The sequence below is a fragment of the Lepidochelys olivacea genome (genome assembly GCF_965140295.1).
Source record: "Lepidochelys olivacea isolate rLepOli2 genome assembly, chromosome: 2".
NCBI lineage: Eukaryota > Metazoa > Chordata > Testudines > Cheloniidae > Lepidochelys > Lepidochelys olivacea.
In genome coordinates this window covers 180,586,494-180,609,911 of record NC_140412.1, presented here as the reverse complement: position 1 = coordinate 180,609,911, position 23,418 = coordinate 180,586,494, and the positions used below count along the sequence as shown (strand labels likewise).

Genomic DNA, 23,418 nt, shown 5'->3' with positions numbered 1-23,418 from the left:
CAACCTGATCCAGTTGCTTAGAAAAATAAGCCATGGGACGTCTCCATGCTCCTTACAGCTGTGTGAGCACTCCTAGGGCCACCCCCCTTCGTTCATGTACATACAACTGAAACGGCTTAGAGAGATCCGGCAGGCCCAGTGCCGGGGCTTCCATCAATTTTCTTTTAAGGATTTTAAATGCCCTGTCAGCCTCTGGGGTCCAATAAAAGGGGTCATGATCTGCTCCTTTTACACAGTCGTACAGGGGTTTAGCCCACAGTCCAAATTCTGGGATCCATATCCTGCAAAAGCCTGCCATACCCAGAAATGCCCTGAGCTGCTTACGATTGCTTGGGGTAGGAACTTGACAGATAGCTTCCTTTCCTTTTTTTTTTTCGCTTGAACGCTGACGCTCTCCTTGCCTTAGCTGTAACCTGATTCCTTTACCTCAGACAACAGAGTTATTAGGACGATATTACAGTCGTCTCAATCCGGCTTGTGACTACTGAGGCACCCCTCAAAGACTGATATAAACCTGCTTGGGTTCGTTGAGAATTCCCCAGCCTGTGTTTTAAAAGTTGCTAAGACTATTGGATTGAATGGCACATGGGTGTAAACTTGCATAGTGGTAGCCTGATGTCCCTCTGCCCCTGGGCAAGCCACAACAGTCTCGGTAAGCAAAGGATAGAGTCCCACCGAGGGGGCAATCTCTGTAACCTGAGGCATCCTACCCTTATAAGGTGCGGGTGTGGGGGCCAAAGGGGACACCGGCTCTGCCATTACAGTGCGGGTGGGGGTCTGGGGACTAACATTAGCTACTACCGAACCGTCGGAGTCAGATTACAGTGCTGTAAAATATCTGGTCGAGTACATAAAGTCAGAAACAAATGCGCATACATATGTTCATTCCATTTCCTTGTTCTCTGACAGAACAGCAGTAACTGAAGGATCGTGTTGTAATTAATTGACCCTCCTGGTGGCCACCACTCCTGGCCCTCTAGTTGATATTGAGGCCAGTCAACTGTACAGAATCGTTTTAATTGTCTCTTAGTCATTGGATCCGCACCAAATACCTTCCAGTTTGCTAGAATGCATTCTAGGGGCGTACACCGTGCCCTAACCCCCGAGCTCTGTCCCTGTCCCATACCTACAGGGTAACTCTGGGCGTCCCCAGGTTCCAACAGACCATACAATCTGGATTTCAAAAGGTTCCTACCTTATCCAAGGGACCGGTTCTTCACCGTCGTCCACAACTGCTCCTCCCCTATGTCCAAGGGACCGGTTCTTCACCGTCGTCCACCACAACTGCTTCTCCACTATATGAGTGCGTTGCACCATTGTGCCCTCCGGGGTCGATCAAATCGCATCTCCTCCAAGGCCCCGGTGAACTCACCGGTGCGCACTGGGTGTCGGTTCTCGCCACAATCCTCGACCTCCAGGAGGGGTCCGGGAAAGGCTCAATTGCAGCCTCGTCAGCCCACCCAGTGCCGAGAGGCTAACCAACAGCTGGAGTTGGTTCACTACCCGGTGTGCTACACCCAATAATCACAATGGGGTGGAGAAGCAGAAAAGTTTATTTGCAGCTGCAAAAAGGTACAGGGAGAATAAAATCTCAAATCCTGCACACAGAGCAGGAAGTTACACAGGCTTTTATACATCCTTTTTCCCAGCATACTTATGCAATAGCAAGCTGCCCCAAGTATCCATATAGCCAACCAATCCAGTTCCCAGCTAGTGCCCTTGTTCTCTGTATCGTTTCTTAAACCATACATAAAGCTGCTTTATTCAGCATTGTTCTTCCATATCTGCCCTGTTTGGCCTTGCTTAGTTTCAGGCAGTCTGACTCTGCAGCATATTGTTGCAGATTCTCAGCATAACTGCTGTGTGTGCCTCCAGGCGGGGGGGCCAAGGACACTTGGGCCCAGTACGCAGAGCTGCTGCGAGTGCCTCCAGGCGGGAGGGGAGGCCAAGGACACTTGGGCCTAGTGCAAGGGGGCTTCCTCGACACTCGTGGTCTTCCATCCCCTCAAGTTACCCAGTGGCCATGCCCCAGTGTCCCCAACAGAAGTAATCACTAACAATACAGCATGTATTATGCTTGAACATAAAGGGCCTGCTTCTCATTTTACACCATTCAAACAGTGGAAAGGGGCCTTACTGCAACAGAGAAGTCAGGCCATGAAGATTTAGTAATCTGGGTCAGATCCTCAACTGGTGTAAATTAGTGTAGTCTATTGGAGTCAATGAAGTAATACTGATTTATACCAACTGAGTATCTGACCCAGATGCCCAAAGAACAGAAATAGTGATTCTGTAACCTACTACCTATTTGCATTTGTTTTATTTGGCATTTTATTAAGGCACTTCCCTGTTAGTTACAAGTTTAAAATAATGTAACTTTCTAACCCCTGCATTATAACACAGCTGGAGTTGTGTAGTATAGCTTTGCTAAAATAATCACATTCTGTTTGCTGCTCCGTATGTTGCTGATGGAAATGTAAACTTTCCCTCCAATAAACTAGGTGGTATGTAACACTTGGGGTTTTTTTTAATGTCCAAAGAAAAATATAGATATATACTGTAGCAAAATCTTGGCCATTAGTTGAGTGAGCATGACTGAATTTCAGCGAGGTGTACCCAAATCTTCCGTACCTATCTAGGGCTTGAAACTAGACACCAGTTAGGGCTCGTAAAAATCAGATTTTCTGCACCAAATTCCAGGGTATCAACATATGTTTTAATCCAAAATCCGAATAAAAAGTTAAATATCAAAATTTTTAGCAGAATGGAAATTTCAGAAGAATTTCAGTGTAGAAATTTTGAAACATGGTAATGTAATCCAGCCAAGGAGCGCAGCCCATAAGGAATGATGGGGGCATGATGCAACCAGTTCCCATGAGGCACCTTAGCCAGATGCTGTTCAGTGTCTAACTGGTTTGAAACAAAATGTTTCGTTACAGTTCAACAAACCAAAATGTTTTAATTCAGATTGCTTGAGTCCAACAGCAAACATTTTGTTTTTATTTTCGTACATGGAAAATCTATTTTTTTAGCAAAATTTCAACATTCCCATGGAAAATTTTGATTGTGCAGAAGTTGCATTTTCTATTGAAAATCAGAGAAAATTTCCACCAGCTCTAATACCAACCAAAGCAATATTACATAGGCTTGTTAAGGGCTGGGCTGAGTGTGGCTCTGCATCTCTGTTCTCACAGAATCCTAGAGATAAGTGACCAGTAGCTCATCTAGTCTGTCCTCCTGTATATCACAGACCATCAACTGCAACCTCCAACAACAAAAATTAAACTATTTCTCCTATGCCCTCACCATTTTCTGTAGAATTTATGCACTCGCTTAAAACAAAGTTTACTCCCCATAACCTTGTGGATATAGCATTATCTGAGTCTGCAGATATTCAAAGGTATGGACTGCTCCCATTAAGCATAGTGGCACATTAACCCTGAAGCCTAATGAAAACAATTGAAAATGTCAACGTTGTTGCACAATTTTCATAAAAAACAGTCAGCTATGTGGGTTTATGTGCTGATCTTGAGAATACCATGACTATTTCCCCCATCCGTACTCTGATCCCTGGATACACAAACATTCTAGAACCACCCAATGCAGAAGACAAGGCAGAGTGGCCTAACCGCATAGAGCACTCAACTGGGACTGAAGAGACTTGGGTTCTATTTGCATCTCTACGATTGGCCTGCTGGGTGACCTCGGGCAAATCACTTCTCATCCCTGTGCCTCAGTTTCTCCATCTCTAAAATGGAGATAATGATACTAACCTCCTATGTAAAGTGCTTTGAGATCTACTGCTGAAAAAGAGCTAGGGATTTTTTTTTATTACTATTATCTGATCCCTGAACATCTCTATAGTCATTACCCATTACCGAAATTACTAGGACTATGTAATCCAAAAAACCTTTAATGCCACTGCTTAGTGTCTCATTGTATAATACCACAGAACTACATTACATCCTGTGTGCTAACTTACTGTGAAACAACGGATGTAATAATGTAAGATGGTATCTAAATGGTGAAAGCTTTGCATGCTTGCTTTCAAATCCAGTATTCTATATTCTAACAAACAACAACTGCATTAGAAACCTGCAAAAGGCTCCTTACGGGCAAAACCCACTCGTAACAAACCCATATAAGTAAGGAAATCCAAAGCTGAGCCACACCTCTTAACACACATGCATTATTACACTTTCTATTGTCACTGACAGACTCTGAATCTCCACCCTCCAGCGAGAGGGTGCACATAACACACTGACATAGCCCAGGCTCTATTGCAAAACCTCATATTTCTGTACACACACTGGATATGACACATTTACTATGCTCCACGTAATAGTGGCATGGGGCAGGGGAGGATGCCTTGCTTTTCTGTTGGCCTCCCTTGCTTTTTGATAGTATTGTTGTCATTCCTTCCCCGTGGCCTGACATTGCTGCTTGTTGCTGCCCCAGCTTTGGCAGCTCCTTTGAAACATCTGCAAAAATGTTTTTATTTCTGTGGAATTCCACGCTGGGCTGCTCCTTCTCACCAAGCCAAGGAAAGCCAGGACTAGGCAGCAGCACAAGGCTTCCTTGCAGCTTTATAGGATGCCATATCCTGTGACCTCACAAAGGGGGTGTAGCAGGAGGAGAGGCATGTCCAGAACATCCTGGGCATTTTAAAGGAGGTGGGGGGTAGGTTTACGGTCAATGTGACCTCTATGCAGCAGAGTTCAACATTGTGACCAGAGCAGTCCCTGTCATGGGGCATTGGGGAACTGTTGCTGGTGCACAGTTTTACTGGTACAGGTGATAGACAGGTACTGTACCTGTGGAATGGTGCTGCTAGAGGGATTAAATCATTCAGGAGGTGGTTTAACTTGACTGACAGAAAGTCAGGTTTTACTGACAGGACTCAAAACTGAGTATGGACTCACACAAGGACGTGCAGAAATAAGGCAAGTTTTACTGGTAAAACTTTTTAGCATAGACCAGGCCTGAGGCACTGCACATATAACTGCACACAACATGGGCTAATCACAGTGAGGTCATGTTACAGGTCTTTGTGTGGTAGTGTGAGCTACCTTCACTCTTTTCAGCTGATCAAGCAGCAGAGACAGAACAGGAAGAAGGGAAGAGTGTCAACTCCCACAGAGCAGAACTGAGAGCTTCACCCCTGAGGTGGCCTCTGTTTGACAAAAACCTTCATCGTTGCCAGAAAGGCAGAGGGGGTGGAGAAGCTACATACACGGGACATACATGTGGGAGTGAGACACCCAACGCAAGAGAAATTGGAGGGATGACTTTAATAATGATAGAGGTGGAGGTAGAGGAGAAGGATGTGTGGGGGGATAAATGCGGGTCCATGCCGCGAGGCAGCACAAAAGACGGAGCTCATGAAAACCTTCTCAAAGCCCTTCCTACAAATGCCCTCCCAGATCCCAAGAAATAATCTCTCAGGCAGTCTCAGTTTGGAAAGCCAGGTGTGGCTCTTCAGAGTGTCAGCCCGTGATCCATCGAGAGGGCACCAACTATAAGTGTTTGGGCAGCAGTAGATCTTAGAGCTCTGATCTCCTCTCTCTAACCCCAGCAAAGTCCTTTGTCTGGAGGAGGATGAAGAGTGGGCAGCTGCTAATTAAGAAGCTAAGAGGACTGTAGCTCCAAGGTCCACTACTGTCCAAGCAGCCTCAACCAGCCACATATCCGTGGATTGCTGGTTGAGATTCTCACTTCTCACTGTAGCTTCCCCAGCCAGTGAAGCATGGTTAAGGCTAAGATTTTGTCACAGGTATTTTTAGTAAAAGTCATGGACAAGTCGCAGGCAATAAACAAAAATTCACAGCCCGTGACCTGTCCATGAATTTTACTATATAAATACCCCTGACTAAAACTTAGCAGCACCTGGGGCCACTGGCACTGCTGTTAGGACACCAGGCAGTGGGGGCCAGAGGGCCAACAGCTAGCCCCTGCACTGGCCACAGGGGCTGACTGCCCCCAGCCATCCCTGCTCCGAGGCACTGGGGACCGCTGCTCAAGTGCTCCCTGGGGCTGCCCCGGGACTGCTGCTCAGGTACTCAGGCAGCTGGCCCCAAGGCAGCCCCTGGGACGGCTGCTCGGCACTCCTCAGGGCTGCCCCTGGAACCGCTGTCCTGGGGCCAGCTGCTCTGGGACTGCTGCTTGGGTGTTTCCCTGGGCCAGCTGCCCAAGCAGCGACCAAGTGGCTGGCCCTGGGCCAGCCCCTGGGACCACTGCTCAGGTGCTCCCTGGAGCCAGTCACCCTGGGACTACCTAAGCAGCGGCCGGTGCGGCTGGCCCCGGGGCCACTCCAGCAGCGCTTGGTGCGGCTGGCTGCAGGGTGCCCGAGAAGCTGGCCCTAGGGATCGGACGCACTGGCCGTTGCAGCTGCGAAAGTCACGGAGGTCGCGGAAAGTCATGGAATCTGTGACATCCGCAACTTCTGTGACAGAATCACAGCCTTAATTGTGGTTTGCTGGCTTCTCTCACTGCTCTATCTCTCTCACACACACACGCCTCAATCGCTTCAGCATTGGGGAATGTATAATTTACGGAATTTTCTGTAACAATGTATAAATGATACTTTTATATTTTTGATGATTGTAACTATATCAAAATTATATGGATTGAGGGCTTCAACATGCAAACTGCTACTCACATGGGTAGACCTCATTCACATGAGAAACCCTGTTGACTTCAGAGTAAATATGTCCTTTTGGCATAATGTGCATAATGGCTTTAAAGCAAAACATTATTTTGTACAGCATTTTTTCCCCTGAAACAGCACAAAGGATTCTGAGATATAGAACACAAAGGATTCTGGGATATGGATCACAAAGGATTCTGGGACATAAAGATCACAGAATAAAAGACCAGGTGTCTTGGGAGCCACAGAAGGAAAAAGAGTATTGTTCAGATTTTAAATCTGATAATCCATTGTGGCATACAAAGGGCATATGATAGAAAACATTACGCTGACTGAATACCAGTTGCTACGGAAACCCATAGCATGCCGATTTTAAAAGTTCTCCAGAGGAAAAAGAAAAGCCAGTTGGGTAGTAAGGTTGGATCCTTTGCTTCGAGTGGAAATGAAATCCAAGGGTCATCTGAGGAATGGACAGAAGGGGTTAGTACTGTAGTTAGCTTAGAGGCTCCCTGGGAGTGAAGACTAATAGGTCAAGCTTCAGAAGTCTGACTGATGAATGGGGTAGGAGAAGCATCTCTAAAATTTCTAGACTGAGAATGAGTGACAAAGAATCTTATTATAAGATTTTATTATGGTTCTTCTTGCAATTTTTTCTTGCTGTTTTCAAGCCTCGTTTGATTTCTCCTTCAGTTTTCTAGCATAATTTAAAGGAACTTGCGGTTTACTCTAAATGGTGCTGAATGCCGTTACACCAAAGGGCAGGGCCGGATTAACTTTTTGTGGGTCCGGCACCAAACATATTTGTGGGCCCCCCTGGGGAATGAAGGGGTCGGGGCAAGAGCACAGCGGGCAGGGTGGATTTGATTTAAATCATGAGTTAAATCACGAGTCAGGAAGACTCGATTTAATCATGGTTTTCTACATAAAAGTGAGTTCTTGTTGGTTGTTATAACCTTAATACATATTCTTCAAAACTCAGAGATAGATGTAGGTTTCATTTTTAGAAGGTACACACTATACTTTTTTAAACAGTGATTTATTTTGAAAACTTTTCAGATGAGTTTTACAGCTATATCAGAAAATTAATGATTGTTTGGTTATTTCATTTACCAAAGATAATTGAAGCAGATATTTATGAAGTCATTGGGAGGTGAACTATCTCCAATTGAACAGGTTAATCATTAATATTTGGAGGATTTTTTTGCCATGCTGTATTAGGAGAACATCACCAGACAGACATTTAAATTGTTTTATTTAACTAATACAACAACGTTAAGTATTCTGGATTTTTTTCTTCAACAGCAAACATAATATTTTAACAAAAAAGCACATGTCCCTCGCTTCTCACATTTATCTCCAGACTTCTTTTCCTTGTCCAGATCTGCCCCCAACAATCTTCTATTCATTGAACTTTTTGAAACTTTTCACTTTTAGAGAGAGATAAAGGATTGACTCTGTGAACACAAATTTGCAGAGGGACAATAGAGTTGAGGTCTGTTATTTCTCACCTCTATATATTATTTATTTATTTATTTAAAAACAGTTTTGCTGTTAACAAGCATGTTACCGCTAGAGACACAAACCCACAGTCTGAGAACTGCAAAATTAAGCATCCCTGATGGTGTCTTCTAGACTGAGCACTGCGTCCCATTGGGTAGATAGAAAGATTAACCTAAATAATCTATACAGAAGCCCGTGGAACCCCATAAAATTGGGTCTCTAATCCATGAACTATTAGAACTCATTTACAAAACTTTTCTTAAACATTACATCAATATATTGTCTCATACTATAGAATTAGAATTTATAATCCCTATTCCATGATAAGATATAATGTATCTTAATTAAAACTATCTTTAGATAGGTTTTTCCCCCTCACAAATCCAATTTAAGTTAAAAAAATCCGATTTTTTTATTTTTAAAAAAAAATCATTGATTTTTATCCACCCTGACAGCAGGGTATGGGGGGATGTGACGAAGCGGGACTGTTCTTCATGTTTCCTCTGAATAGTGTGGGGGTGCCTCAGTTTCCCCTAGGCAGTTCTTAAGTATGTAGGGGGTGGGATAAGGGTGTATGATTGTTGCAGAGCCCTAGAGGGCAGGTGTGTGCAGGGGTCTGGACACAGAGAATGGCCAACACCCTGTTTCCTGGCAACTGATGGCCTGGCCCTTCCCCCCTGCAAGGTGAGAGCTAAAGGGTTGGAGAACAAAGGAATCAGGTGACCTCCTGGCCTGGGAAAGGGACAAAGCCCAGAGGAGGAGGGGCTGGAGGGAGTTTCAGTTTGGGGCTGGCTGGGATATGGAGTGAAGTGCAGACGTGGTTGTCTGGCTCCCTGCCCCCCAAAATGGACCCAGCTGAGGGGTCTCGTTCTCTGCACCTGCAAGCTCTGTTTTAGACCATGTTCCTGTCGTCTAATAAACCTCTGTTTTACTGGCTGGCTGAGAGTCACGTCTGACTGCGAAGTTGGGGTGCAGGACCCTCTGGCTTCCCCAGGAGCCCCACCTGAGCGGACTCGCTGTGGGAAGTGCACGGAGGGGCAGAAGATGCTGAATGCTCCAAGGTCAGACCCAGGAAGGTGGAAGCTGTGTGAGCTTTGTGTCCTGAAGACAGGCTGCTCACAGAAAGGAGACTTCCCCAGAGTCCTGACTGGCTTCATAGGGAGCAGTTCCAGAGCATCGCCCAGGGACTCCGTGACAGAGGGGGCGAAGGATTGGTCCCCAGCTGGAGCGAGGCAGGGGCCAGGGGCAAGATAAGCACATTAGGGAATGGGGGGAGGATTAGTCCCTGTTGACTGGAGCAAGGCAGGGGCCTGGGGCAAAAGCACAGTGGGGCGGGAGCTAGGGTTGGTCCCTGGAGCAAGGGAGGGGCTGGGGGTAAACTTCAAGCGCAGCAGGGCTGGGGAGGGGGTAAACAGGATCCCCCCCCTGTCCCTGCCCACATAGAGCAGGTACCTACCTTCTCCCTGGTTTTAGCCCATTCTCTTCATCTCTCTCTGCACTGAGCTGAGGGTGGGAGTGCACTGGGCACAGGGCTGGGGGTGCAGGGTCTGGGAGGGAGTTAGGGTGCAGGAGCAGGTTGGGGTGCAGGGTCTGGCCAGGAGTTAGGGTGAGGGAGGGGGCTCAGGGTTGGGGCAGGAGGTTGGGGTGTGGAGCACTTACCTAGGGCAGCTCCCATTTGGTGCGAGAGGTGCAGGTGGGAATTGTGGGGGGGGGGTGCAGGAGCTCCCGTTTGGTGGTGGGGGTGGAGATGTTGGGGGTGCAGGAGTAAGGGCATCGGGTGTGGGGGGACTGGGTATGTGTGGGGGATGCAGGAGTCAGGGCTGGGTTCATGGGAGGGCTGGGTATGTGTGGCGGGTGCAGGAGTAAGGGCTGGCATTGTGGAGGTGTAGGCTGGGGTTGTGGGCTGGGGTCGTGGGGGTGCTCCCAGCCTCCTGCCCTGAGCCGCTCACGGCAGGGGGCTGGAGGGGGCATGCCCCGATTCCACCCCCTTCCCCAAGGCCCTGCCCCTGCCTCATTTCCGCCTCCTCCCCTGAGTGGCGAGCACACTGCGGCTCCACTCCTCCCCCTCCCTTGCGCTGGCAAACAGCTATTTGCCGGCTGGGAGAGGGAGGGGTGGGAACGTGGCACACTGGGAGAAGAGGCGTGAGAAGAGCTTGGCTGCTGGTGGAGCCTGCCCTGCTGCAGCAGGAGCCCCAGGAGCTGGGACACCAAGCTTCTGCCCCTGCAGGAGAGAACAGGGGATGGAGAAGAGCAGGCCAGGCTGGGGCCCCTTTGGACCGTGGGCCTGGCGCCAGTCGTGCCATGGTAAATCCAGTACTGCCAAAGGGTCATTGGGGTAGAGATTACTAAGGTATCAGGGCATGCCAGTGTCCTTTCCCCTGCCCATATCCTCTGAACTGACTCCAGGGAGGCAGAAAAGATATAAAAGCTGTTACTGAGGCTCTAAACCACTTCAGCATCCCCTTATGCAAGGGAAACCCAGGGACTAGGTAAAAAAGCTTTAGGCACAAAGCTGCCCTAATGCAGTTGAGGATCAGGGTCACCGCTTTCGACAGGGTCCAAAGGAGAAAGTAACATAATGACATTTTTTTTAATTGAAAACCATTTATTTAGGCTCAGATCCCCAAAGGTATTCAGGTACTTAATTTTCATTGATTTCAGTGAGAGCTAAGCACTTAAATACCTTTGGGAATCTGGATCTTTATTATTTTAGATTGCACAAAATGAAGATACAAATCAATGAGCTTCAAAGTGTGGAGGACAAACCCTGATTAGGAACAAGGTGTATGTGTCTGGAAAAGCAGAATCTGTTCTGTGATTCAATTTGTAACTGGTTTGAAAGCAAAGTTTGTAATTAAAAAAATGCATCCAACTGGCTTTTTCTTTCTTATTTTAAATAAATCTAAGAGCTTTTCTGTACAGCCATTTTTCATAACTGTTACTTATTTATGCTGTTCTGGTATGGGAAGAAACATTTCTTCATTGCTTTTTTGTGGTATTATTTTCCTAACACATACTCTTTTGGGTTTCCGGTATACGGAGGTCACTTTTCCTCCCCTTCCTCCTCCCTCTTTTGTGCATAAATTTTGGGTTTGTTCTCTCTTTTTTCTCTGATGCTGCATCTGGTAAGTCAGATGACATGCCCATGGCACCTAGGAGGGTAAAGAAGATTGTAAGGAAAGTTCTATTGTGTAACCCCCCCATTTTTATTTATTTATTTTCAAAAAACCAGAACTAAGAATACAGCATTTTTGGAAGTCTCCTTTGTTTTCCATCATTCCAGTGACAAGTTATATGTCCTTTGTCTACATCTACATCAATAGACTGGATTTCTACTGCAAAGTTTCAGTCAGATGGCGGCACACACAGAGGGACCACCGGCTCACATCCAGTAAATGAACTACAGAAAAAGTGACAGAGATCTCTAAAAATTGTTTGGAAAAATCATAGGTATGTATGGTAAATGTGTACTCTCCTATCTGATATATTTAATTACTTCAGTTTTCTCTAAGCAGAAATTTATTTTACAAGTTTCATAGGGGTCTGTTTGTTTGTTGGAGTGTGGATATTGCAGTCACTGCAATCTACACCATGAAGAATCATAGAAACAGGGGTAGATTTCCTAATATCTAAACTAAACCTCCCTTGCTGTAGGTTAAGCCCATTACTTCTTGTCCTATGATCAGTTGACATGGAGGACCATCGATCACCATCCTCTTTATAACAGCCCTTAACATGGTTGAAGACTGTTATCAGGTCCCCCTCAGTCTTCTTTTCTCAAGATTATTTTTACCTTTCCTCAGCAGTCAGGTTTTCTAAACTTTTTATCATTTTTGTAGGTTCTTCCCTCCTCTTTTCCACAACTGTCTTAATGTGTGGTGCCCAGAATTAGACACAGTCCTCTAGCTGAGGCCTCACCAGTGTTAAGTAGAGCAGGACAATTACCTCCTGTGTCTTACATATGACACTGCTGTTAGTACACTCCAGAATGATATTAGTCTTTCTCACCGCTGCATCACATTGTTGACTTGTATTCAATTTGTGATCTGCTATAACCTTCGGATCCTTTTCAGCAGTACCATCACCTAGCCAGTTATTTCCCCATTTAAGAGTTGTGCATTCAATTTTTCCTCCCTAGGTGAAGCACTTTGCACTTGTCTTTATTTAATTTCATTTTTGTTAATTTCAGACCAATTCTCCAATTTGTCAAGGTCGTTTTGAATTCTAATCCTGTCTCCCATGTTTTTGCAACCCCTCGCAGCGTGGTGTCATCTGCAAATTTTATAAGCATACTCAATTAGAATTAGTCAAAAATAATTAGAGTGAGTCAAAAACTGTCATACTTTTTTTAACATAAAATAGCTTTCTGACTAAATGAAAATCTTTGTGAAAAAAATTATTTTTAAAATTTTCCAGGTTTTTGTAAAAAAAATGAAAATTTTTGGTTTTTGGTTGTCGATAATTTGTAAAATTTTGGTTTAGGGTTTTCAGCTGTTATGAAAACCAAAACAATTTCCACTAAAAACTTCAACACAAAAGGAAAATTTTCGTTCTCATTGAAATTTTGAGAGGGGAAAACAGGTCCCAGTCAGCTGTACAAAGAATATAAATGCCTCTTCCACGGAGTCCAACCTTTGGATTACATGAAAATCTACATGATTACGGAGGGCAATTCTGACAGTCCTGATACAGATTTTTATCACAGGATAAATTTTGCAAAGACACTTGCAAGAGAGAGAGAGAGAGAAAGAGAGAGACCGCTTAATTCATTCGTCAGCACAGATTATAATACGTTTTAGAGATTTTGTCAAACTTGATTTTTAAAAATGAGATTACAAATTTGCTTGATAAAGGTAATAGTATTGATGTAATAAATTTAGACTTCTGTAAGACACTTGGCTTGGTACCACATGACATTTTTATTACGAAACTAGAACAATACATAATCAGCATGGCATATCTTACATGGATTAAAAACTGGCTGATACTTCTCAAAATGTAATTGTACACGGGGAATCATCATTAATCATCACGTGTTTCTAGAGGGGTCCCACTGGGATTTGTTCTTGGTCCTAAGCTATTTAATATTTTTATCAATGAGCTGGGAGAACATATAAAATTATTAATAATAAAGTTTACAGATAGCACAAAGATATGGAAAAGGACTAGTCACTGATACAGAGTGTTCTGGATCTGGGCACAAGCACACAATGTGTGTATTACTATGTGTATGGTATGATATAAAGCCATACATCTAGCGAAAAAGAATCCAAAAAATACATACGGGATGGGGGACTCTATTCTGAGAAGCAGTGACTCTGAAACGGACTTAGGAGTCATGGTAAATAATAGCTGAACATAAACGCCCATTGCAGTCATATGACCAAAAGGGTTAATGTGCTCCTTGGATGTATAAACAAAGGAATAGCAAGTTGGAACAGGGAAGTTATATTTAGGGCTGTCAAGCAATTAAAAAAATTAATCGCGATTATTCAAGCTGTTAAACAATAATACAATACCATTTATTTAAATATTTGGGATATTTTCTACATTGTCAAATATGCTGATTTCAATTATAACACAGAATACAAAGTGTACAGTGCTCTGTACAAAAGAAATAGTATTTTTCAGTTCACCTAATACAAGTACTGTAGTGCAATCGCTTTATCACAAAAGTTGAACTTACAAATGTAGAATTATGTACGAAGAAACCTGCATTCAAAAAGAAAACAATGTAAAACTTTAGAGCCTACAAGTCCCCTCAGTCCTACTTCTTGTTCAGCCAGTCGCTCAGACAAACAAGTTTGTTTACATTTGCAGGAGATAATGCACTTCTTTTTTACAATGTCACCTGAAAGTGAGAGCAGGTGTTCTCATGGCACTGTTGTAGCTGGCGTTGCAAGATATTTACATGCCAGATGCACTAAAGATTCATATGTCCCTTCAGGCTTCAAACACCATTCCAGAGGACACGCTTCCATGCTGATGACAGGTTCTGCTCCATAACTGTCTAAAGCAGAGTGGACTGACGCATGTTCATTTTCATCATCTGAGTCAGATGTTCCAGCAGAAGGTTCATTTTCTTTTTTGGGGTTCGGGTTCTGTAGTTTCTGCATCAGAGTGTTGCTCTTTTAAGACTTCTGAAAGCATGCTCCACACCTCATCCCTCTCAGATTTTGGAAGGCACTTCAGATTTTTAAACCTTGGGTCAAGTGCTGTAGCTATTGTGACAAAGTTTCCCTTCTACCTTGGTGGGTGTTGCGCTTATTGGTGGATTTGCTCGCCTCGGAGATTCACGGCAGCCCTCAGTTTGGCCATTTTCGTGAATCCACAGTCCACTGTGAATCCACAGTCTGGTATCAAGTAGGGAGTTGGGGGGGATGGAGGGATAGGGGGAACGTGGGCCCGCCCTCTACTCCGGGTTCCAGCCCAGGGCCCTGTGGATTGCAGCTGTCTACAGTGGCTCCTGTAACAGCTGTGTGACAGCTACAACTCCCTGGGCTACTTCCCCATGGTCTCCTCCCAACACCTCACCACAAAACCTTCCTCCTGATGACTAATAATGCTTGTACTTCTCAGTCTTCCAATAGTATGCCTTTCCACTCTCAGGTTTTGTGCCTCTTGCTCCCAGCTCCTCGCACACACACCACAAACTGAAGTGAGCTCCTTTTCAAACCCAGGTGCCCTGATTAGCCTGCCTGTCTTAATTGATTCTGGCAGTTTCTTGATTGGCTGCAGGTGTTCTAATCAGCCCATCTGCCTTAATTGTTTCCAGAAAGTTCCTGATTGTTCTGGAACCTTCCCTGTTACCTTACCCAGGGAAAAGGGACTTACTTAACCTGGGGCTAATATATCTGCCTTCTATCACTCTCCTGTAGCCATCTGGCCTGACCCTGTCACATTATATTTAGAAATCTCACATTGGTACCTTCTTTGTGTTTTGTCAGATTTGCAGTGAAAGTGTTCTTAAATCGAACAACATGTGCTAGGTCATCATCCGAGACTGCTGTAACATGAAATGTATTGCAGAATGCTGGTAAAACACAGAGCAGGAGACCTACAATTCTCCTACAGGGAGTTCAATCTCAAATTTAATTAATGCATTTCTCTTTAAATGAGCGTCATCAGCATGGAAGCATGTCCTCTGGAATGGTGGCCGAAGCATGAAAGGGCATACGAATGTTTACCATATCTGGCATGTAAATACCTTGCAATGCCAGCTAGAACAGTGCCATGTGAACGCCTGTTCTCACTTTCAGGTGACATTGTCCACAAGAAGTGGGCAGCATTATCTCCTGTAAATGTAAACAATGTGAGCAATTGCCTGAACAAGAAGTTGGACTGAGTGGCCTTGTAGGCTCTAAAGTTTTACACTGTTTTGTTTTTGAGTGCAGTTATGTAATTAAAAAAAATCTATATTTGTAAATTGCAATTTCACGATAAAGAGATTGCACTACAGTACTTGTATGAGGTGAATTGAAAAATACTGTTTCTTTTATCATTTTTACAGTGCAAATATTTGTAATAAAAATAATAATATAAAGTGAACACTGTGCACTTTGTATTTGTTGTAACTGAAATCAATATATTTGAAAATGTAGAAAAACATCCAAATATTTAATAAATTTCAATTGATATCCTATTGTTTAATTGTGCAATTAAAACTGTGATTAATCATGATTTTTTTTTTTTAGTTAATCATGTGAGTTAACTGCATTTAATCAACAGCCCTAGTTATATTGCTTCTGTATTTGGCGCTGGTGCAACCGGTTCTAAAATATTATGTCCAGTTCTGATGGTCATATTTCAGGAAGGATGTTGATAAATTGGAGAATGTTCAGAGAGCCACGAGAATGATTAAAGGGTTGGAAAACATGCCGTATAGTGATATGCTAAATAGATTGAGCTCCTTGAGTATAACAAGGAGAAGGTTAAGGTTTGTTAAGGTTAAGGGGTAACTTGATCGCAGTCTCTACATGAGGAACAGAAATTTGATAATAATGGGCTCTTCAGTCTAGTAGACAAAGGTATAATAAGATCCTGTGGCTGGAAATTGAAGTTAGACAAACTCAGACTCGAAATAAGGTGCTAATTTTTTAACAGTGAGGGTAATTAACCATTGGAACCGTTTACCAAGGGTAAACTTAACTTTGCTTAACTTTGTAGTTATGTTCCTGAAAAATGCGACTTTAAGCAAAATGATGTTAAATGAATCCAATTTCCCCATAAGAATTAATGTAAATAGGAGGGGTTAGGTTCCAGGGAATTTTTTTTCACCATATATATTATAGTCTTTTGTCTGTTGAAAAATATATATATATACACACACACACAGAGTATAAATTTTAAACAAACAATTTAATGCTGTACACAGCAATGATGATTGTGAAGCTTGGTTGAGGTGGTGGAATCAGAGGGTGGGATATTTCCCAGGGAATGACTTACTGCTAAATGATGAACTAGCTATCAGCTGAGCTGTCAAAGGTTAACCCATTGTTGTTAATGTAGCCTCACATTCTACAAGGCAGCACGGAGGGAGGGGAGACAGCATGGCAGATAGAGACAGAGACATACACCGTGTGTGTGTGTGAGAGAGAGATGCTCATTGCCCCTTTAAGTGTGAGGACCGCACTCTAAGTACACAGCTTTTTTAAGTAGATCAGCAAGTTGAGACAGAAGCTGCTGCCAGGAAGCTCCCTCTGTCCTGAGCCCTGTCATGTCCCCACCCTGCTCTAAGGAGAAGGGGTAAGCGAGGTGCAGGAGCAGGGGGACACCCTGACATTAGCCTTCCCCTCCCCCTGCACAGCAAGCAGGAGGCTCCCGGGAGCAGCTCCAAGGTAGAGGGCAGGAGCAGCACACGGCAGTGGGGAGAGGGACAGCTGAACTGCCGGGCAATTGATAGCCTGCTGGGCGGCTGGCGCACAGGGAACTTAGGGGAACGGAGAGCTGATGGTGGGCTGCCAGTCCACCCTGGTTCCAAGCCCCCACCAGCTGGCTCCACCGGGCTGCTCTTCCTGCAAGCAGTGAACAGAGCAGGCGGCTGCCAAACAATGTTATAAGGGAGCATTGTGCAACTTTAAACAAGCATGTTCTCTAATTGATCAGCAATGTAACAATGAAACAACGTTAACCAGGACGACTTTAAGTGAGGAGTTACTGCTTTGGATTCTCCGTCATTGGAAATTCTAAATCAAGATTGGATGTTTTTTCTAAAACATATGTTGTAGTTCAAACAGGAATGACTTCAGGGAAGTCCTATGGCCTGTGCCATATTAATAATACATAATAATAATTAATAATGTAATCTATGAATTTATGGAACATCAATACTCAAATTTATCACAAAAATCTTTTTGTCAATCACTATTATGAAAGACTCTAGTTTCTGGACTCCTGCCCAGCACAATCTGCTACCTCCTCTGCTGAAACAAAATACTGATGTTTTGATGATTTCCTGAAGGTCCCCAACATTAATAGATGCTTCTTTGGCTTCTATATGATCCAAATGAGGTGGCTATGTGCCATTGTGCTACTGTTCTTCAAAACCCCTGTCTCCCAAAAGTTTAGCCAAATGACAAGACATTTAGTGTAGAGAAGGATTTGAGATTTGCTTCTGATCTCACATAATACCACTGACCATGATGTAGCCTGGGTGGGAGGGAATCAGGAAAGGAAGGAAACGCAAGCCCCTCCCTGAAGAGCCCTGAACATATATATTACAGAGTCAATCCAATCCCCTTCCATCTTCATGGGCGTAGCAAGCTAATTCTGCAACACAGAGGTGAAGGCCAGAATGAGGGAACCCTGTGCAGCAACAAAACACAATCCTGTAGCGAATCCATAGTGTGGAGGAGTCTTTTGGAGGTGGGACTTAGCCAGCAGATCTGCAACTACATAATCTGAGTGGGGAAACTACATGGGAGTCATCTCTCTCAGAAGCTAATGCAACCCTGAGGCAGCACTAGTGGCCACAGAGTGGTTTCCTCTGTGGTTCTCAGCCTGTGGCAGTTATTTGTCTGCCCTTTGACCCTCATATAGAGTCTATTTCTTGGGCTGCACGCAGGTTCCAAGATCATGGTCTAATGTAATAAAGCATTTACCTTTCAATACGAAAGACTTTACGTTCTCATTCCATGTGTCTCCTGCTAAAAGTTATGTCTGTAAGACCTGGCACTTGCCATTCTGGTCAATGTTTTCTGGCTCTTCAGGTGTCTGCACAGTAGGAAACTGTATCTTATGAGAAGGTAGCAATTTTCTATGTGAAGCATATTACGCTGTGTCATGCTATGTTATGTATTCTCAAGATAAATAGGTTTCAACTGGATGGCTGTAACAGTGGTGGCCAGATAAGCTGATTTTCTGTGCTTTAACATCACTGTTGGTGAATGCTTTGTACACACAATGAAGATGAGCCTTCCTGCAGAATTATTGCAAGGATGGTGTGTAGATTCTCCATAATGCTGTAGAAACTTGCATTACAATGCATTGGCATGCACTGAGGGACATAGGTAAGTTTTTCACTGTCTCAATAGCAGAGGTGTGTGAAAAATTCCAAATGTGGTGTTTCTACTTGGTTTCTTCTATGTGAATTCTGAAAAGGTTTCATTGTTTGAACTTGAGAAGCAACCACCAGGGGTCATCCAACTCCAACCACAGAACTACTGTTAATGATGCAGATAATCATATGTCTGTCATAGCAATCCAGATTTGCAGCAGTTGCCTTTAGTATAGTAGTACTTTAAAACTGTAAATACACATTCTAATTTGAGACTGTCTGATAATGCAATATTATAGTGACGTTTTCTAATTACAGTTTGACAACTTAAAAAATTGACATACAAACAGCTATTGCTAATCCCTTCTGGTATGAACATTTTAAAGCTAAAATGCAATGTTATAGAAGAGGCAACAGCTAGAATAGGAAGGAACTTGTACTCTTTCCTTTCCAGTAGCATAGTCGAAATATACTGTAAATTGTAGTTCCTTACAGAAAAAAATCTCTTTTGCAACACATTTTGCTTGCTATAGTTTACTGGAAAAATAATGAGAGAACTTCATTTTGAGCTACAAATATAATTTTAACCTCTAAAATACAGAGTCAACCATTAGGGAGTCAATATTTACCAGTAATTCCTATACAATATCTAAGGTCCCCTGGTTATTGCTGATACTAGATATAGTGAAATAATTGATATTTTGGATATGTTGAGGTAACAGTTTAAGTAAGTGTTGACTTTTCAAATAGTGGCCAGCCTATAAAGAGAGCTCAGATACTAGAATGATAGGCATACTAAAAACATATGTTAATATGTTAAACATATGTTAATAGCTAAAATCTTTATCAAAAAATGAAGTCACTGAGAAATATCACATTGTTAATGTCCCATTGCAACTGAAACCTGCTGTTAGAAATATCAAAGGCATTTCCTCTTTTCCACAAATGAGGAAACTGTTAAATAGTCTTTTGACTGTCAAAATGTGTATTATTTAAAATGGAAATCACCTAAAAGATCAGTGATACAATAGATAGAGGAACTACTTATCATACTGCAAAGCTAACACTGCTTTGGTGTTAAAAGAAAACCAGGTCAGGTTTTACATTGTAAAATCCATGAGTCAAATTCAAATAAAAGTGCTTCGCCCACAAGGACCCAGGAGGAAGCTGGCAGGGATGAACCCAGGTCGATACACAATTCAGGGCACACATACATATCCAGCTACTGTCGGGTATATGAAGGAACACTGGATTCAATCTACCTGCTTGCTCCAACAGTATGTGGTCATGCAGTCCTGTGGTCTGCCCATCCCACATCACCTTCCAACATGTCAAGATCTCATCTTTCCAGTGAGCTGCAGAGACCTGCCATGGCTCTCTCTTCTGCTGCATGTCTTAATAGTCCTCCAGGACTGCAAAGATGTCCCCATCTACACAGTAGAACTACAATTTTCACTTTGCTTTTGGTCCTTTCAAGGGCACATAAATACTTCTGAATTTGGCCCAATGTGAAAATACAACATAACATATATGTGGTAAATGTGAGCCTTTTAGAGCATCAGAATGATACTTACCCTCTCTTTTAGCACCTGGGAAGAAATATTATTTATATTAAATATTTAATATCTATAACACACATTTTATATAATTCATTATGTACAGATCCCTGAGCAAAACTCTGCTCTCAGTCACATTTCATATTTGTGACTTCGATGGAGCAGCATGTGATTAACTGTAGAATCTGGTTCTTAAATAGAATATTTATATCAGAAATAAATTAAAAATCCTTAACTCTAATGAATAAATAGCAGGATTCTAATGATTTGTGTCTTCTTTTTGATCACCAAGTAGATCCTCTATAATAAAGATCTGAGCTGTTAACACAAAGGACTGATAAAAATCAAAGAATCATAGAACTAGAAGGGACCTCGAGAGGTCATCTAGTCCAGTCCCCTGCACTCAAGGCAGGACTAAGTATTATCTAGACCATCTCTGACAGATGTTTGTCTAACCTGCTCTTAAAAATCTCCAGTGATGGAGATTCCACAACCTCCCTAGGCAATTTATTCCAGTGCTTAACCTCCCTGACAGGAAGTTTTTCTGAATGTCCAATTTAAACCTCCCTTGCTGCAATTTAAGCCCATTGCTTCTTGTCCTATCCTCAGAGGTTAAGAAGAACAATTTTTCTCCCTCCTCCTTATAACCACCTTTTATATACTTGAAAACTGTTATCATGTCCCCTCTCAGTCTTCTCTTTTCCAGACTAAACAAACCTAGTTTTTTCAATTTTCCCTCACAGGTCATGTTTTCTAGACCTTTAATAATTTTTATTGCTCTTCTTTGGACTTTCTCCAATTTCTCCACATCTTTCCTGAAATGTGGCACCCAGAACTGGACACAATACTCCAGTTGAGGCCTAATCAGCGTGCAGTAGAGCGGAAGAATTACTTTTCGTGTCTTGCTTACAATACTTCTGCTAATACATCCCAGAATGATGTTTGCTCTTTTTGCAACAGTGTGACACTGTTGATTCATATATGACTCCCCTCCCCCCAATCTCTTTCTGCAGTACTCTTTCCTCGGCAGTCATTCCCCATAAGGATCATACTCAATTTGGCCAGGCAGCAGATCTTTTTTGCCTATCTTTGTTTTGAAATATTTATTAATAACTGTTTAAGTACATGGCTGGTAACATTTTCATAACTTCATCAGCTTCTCCCTCTAACCTATGTATCTGCTTGGGTTTTTTCCATCTTTAAATTCAACTTTTGCAGCCATTCTTTCCTAACTAGTAGGAACTCTGAACTGCCTTTCCTAACAGAGGACATTTCAGTAGTGGGGAAAATCATTTACAGTAACTGATATCAGAAATGAAGTAATCCAAGCATTTCTAGGATTATATATATATATATACGCCCTGGAGCCAGAACCGGGCTGAAGACTCAGTTTACTTTTCAGATGGTAGCTCTCAGTTTTAAATCTCACTTTAATCTTTAATGACATTAATGTCTTCTTTTACAGAGTCCAAAAGAGAGATTTACAGGACCATGCCTGGAGAGACTACAACCTTGCTGAATGCATCTGTCGGTACACCTCAGGCCGGTACCATTCATTCTGACATTGCACGTTACATATTGATTACTATATATACAGTAGCATTTATTGGAGGTACAATTGGAGCCATCGCAATGTCATTTTTACTGGTTAAAATGAACACTCTGTCAGTGACCACGGCGGTGATCGTCAACCTCGTGGTGTTGCACTGCCTGGTTCTCCTGACTGTGCCGTTTCGGCTTTATTATTATATCAGTCAGAAGTGGATTTTTGGGCTGGCCTTTTGTAAAGCAGTGAGTGCTATGATGCACATCCACATGTACCTCACTCTTCTATTCTACATAATCACGCTCGTTATCCGGTGGCTCATTTTCTTTCAATGGAAGGACAAGGTGGAGTTCTACAGGAAGCTGCACGCTGTGGCTGCTAGTGCTACAGTGTGGATAGTGGCCCTTGTGATTGTGCTGCCGTTGTTCAGTGCTCGGTATGGGATGTCTGGGGATTATGGAAATAACACATGTTTTACGTTCCAACAAGAACTCAAGATGGAGAGTGTGAAAGCACTGAACTATGTCATAATTGCCACTGTAGCTGCCATCACGTGTGTCCTCTTGGGCTTGCAAGTCTTCATCATTCTAAAGGTGGTGAAAAAGCTTCCAGGCTCTGTTTGGTCACATCAAGAATTCTGGGCCCAGATTAAAAGTCTGATGTTCATATCTGTGATAATAATTTGTTTCCTTCCGTATCACCTCTTTAGGCTCTATTACATACAGCACATGAAAGAAAAACAATTAGAACTTTACAATGATATCTGTCTGAGTATAACTGCCATCAGCACTCTTGATTTGCTGTCATTTGTTATAAGCGGAAGCCGTTTCTTTAAGCAAAAGATTATTATTCTTCGAGACAAACTTGCATGCTGTTAGGTTTGTTCATTTTTAGAGACCATCTTCCACACTAAAGTGTTTAAGTGGGAGGAAAACATATGGCTTTGTCTGTATTTTTTTAAAATAATAGTTTATGGAGACAAGTCAAAAAGCATTATAAATTATGTGTATCTATTTATTTTATATGCCTTAAACACAGTACCAGCAAAATAACATAGGTTCTTTGAGTGGGTGAAATACTTACCAGTGTTCACAGGGCCAACTTAGCAGACTAGTGGAAACTGTGCTATGTCACAATGGAGACAAAGGTTCCAATCCCATGCCTCAGAGGGAAAAGAAGCAATAGCCCAAGATGATTTGTAAAGAATATGGAGAGAAAAAAATAAAACACAAAGTCAATGGATAGTGGCTTATATAATAAAATATATAGACTTTTGAAGTTCCTAGATCTGTATATGTTATGTATACTGTTTATATGTTATTTATTAACAACAATCTGTGATAGAATGTGGTGGTTCTGCAGGTCTTCACTGAGGAATTTTGGGCCTACGCTGCAATGTGGCTTTCTAGTTCAATGCTCAACTGACACAACTCCTAAAAAGCAAGCAGTAAATGTATTTCTTAAATTTTTTCCCCTGAACTCACTCTTTTGAAAATAGCTTTATTGTGGGAGGGAAAGGTCTGATTTATCTCTTTCCTGTGCTGTAAAAATGTCTCCATAAATAATTACATACCACTGGGCACTATATTCAGCATTGGCAGTTCAAATCAAAAGCCAGTGTTTTTTCTCTTTCTTCACAGAATTGTCCAATTTTTTCAAGAGCTCATTTAGTTAA

General features: G+C 42.8%; 1 protein-coding gene across 2 annotated transcripts in view; it reads left to right on the top strand.

The window, feature by feature from the left end:
- The window catches only part of LOC311515369 (putative G-protein coupled receptor 141), a gene marked incomplete at its 3' end in the record, with an annotated part of 38,913 nt that extends 16,292 nt beyond the window's left edge, over positions 1–22,621 (top strand). The window contains exons 2-3 of one of the 2 annotated variants that reach the window (XM_084618356.1): positions 11,379–11,596; positions 21,663–22,621. In XM_084618356.1, coding sequence (XP_084474482.1) covers positions 21,689–22,621 — 933 coding nt within the window. In that variant the 5' untranslated portion in view covers positions 11,379–11,596; positions 21,663–21,688. The remainder of the gene's footprint in view (positions 1–11,378; positions 11,597–21,662) is intronic. The other variant, XM_084618357.1, reaches the window with a different exon arrangement.
- Positions 22,622–23,418: the final 797 nt, after the last annotated feature.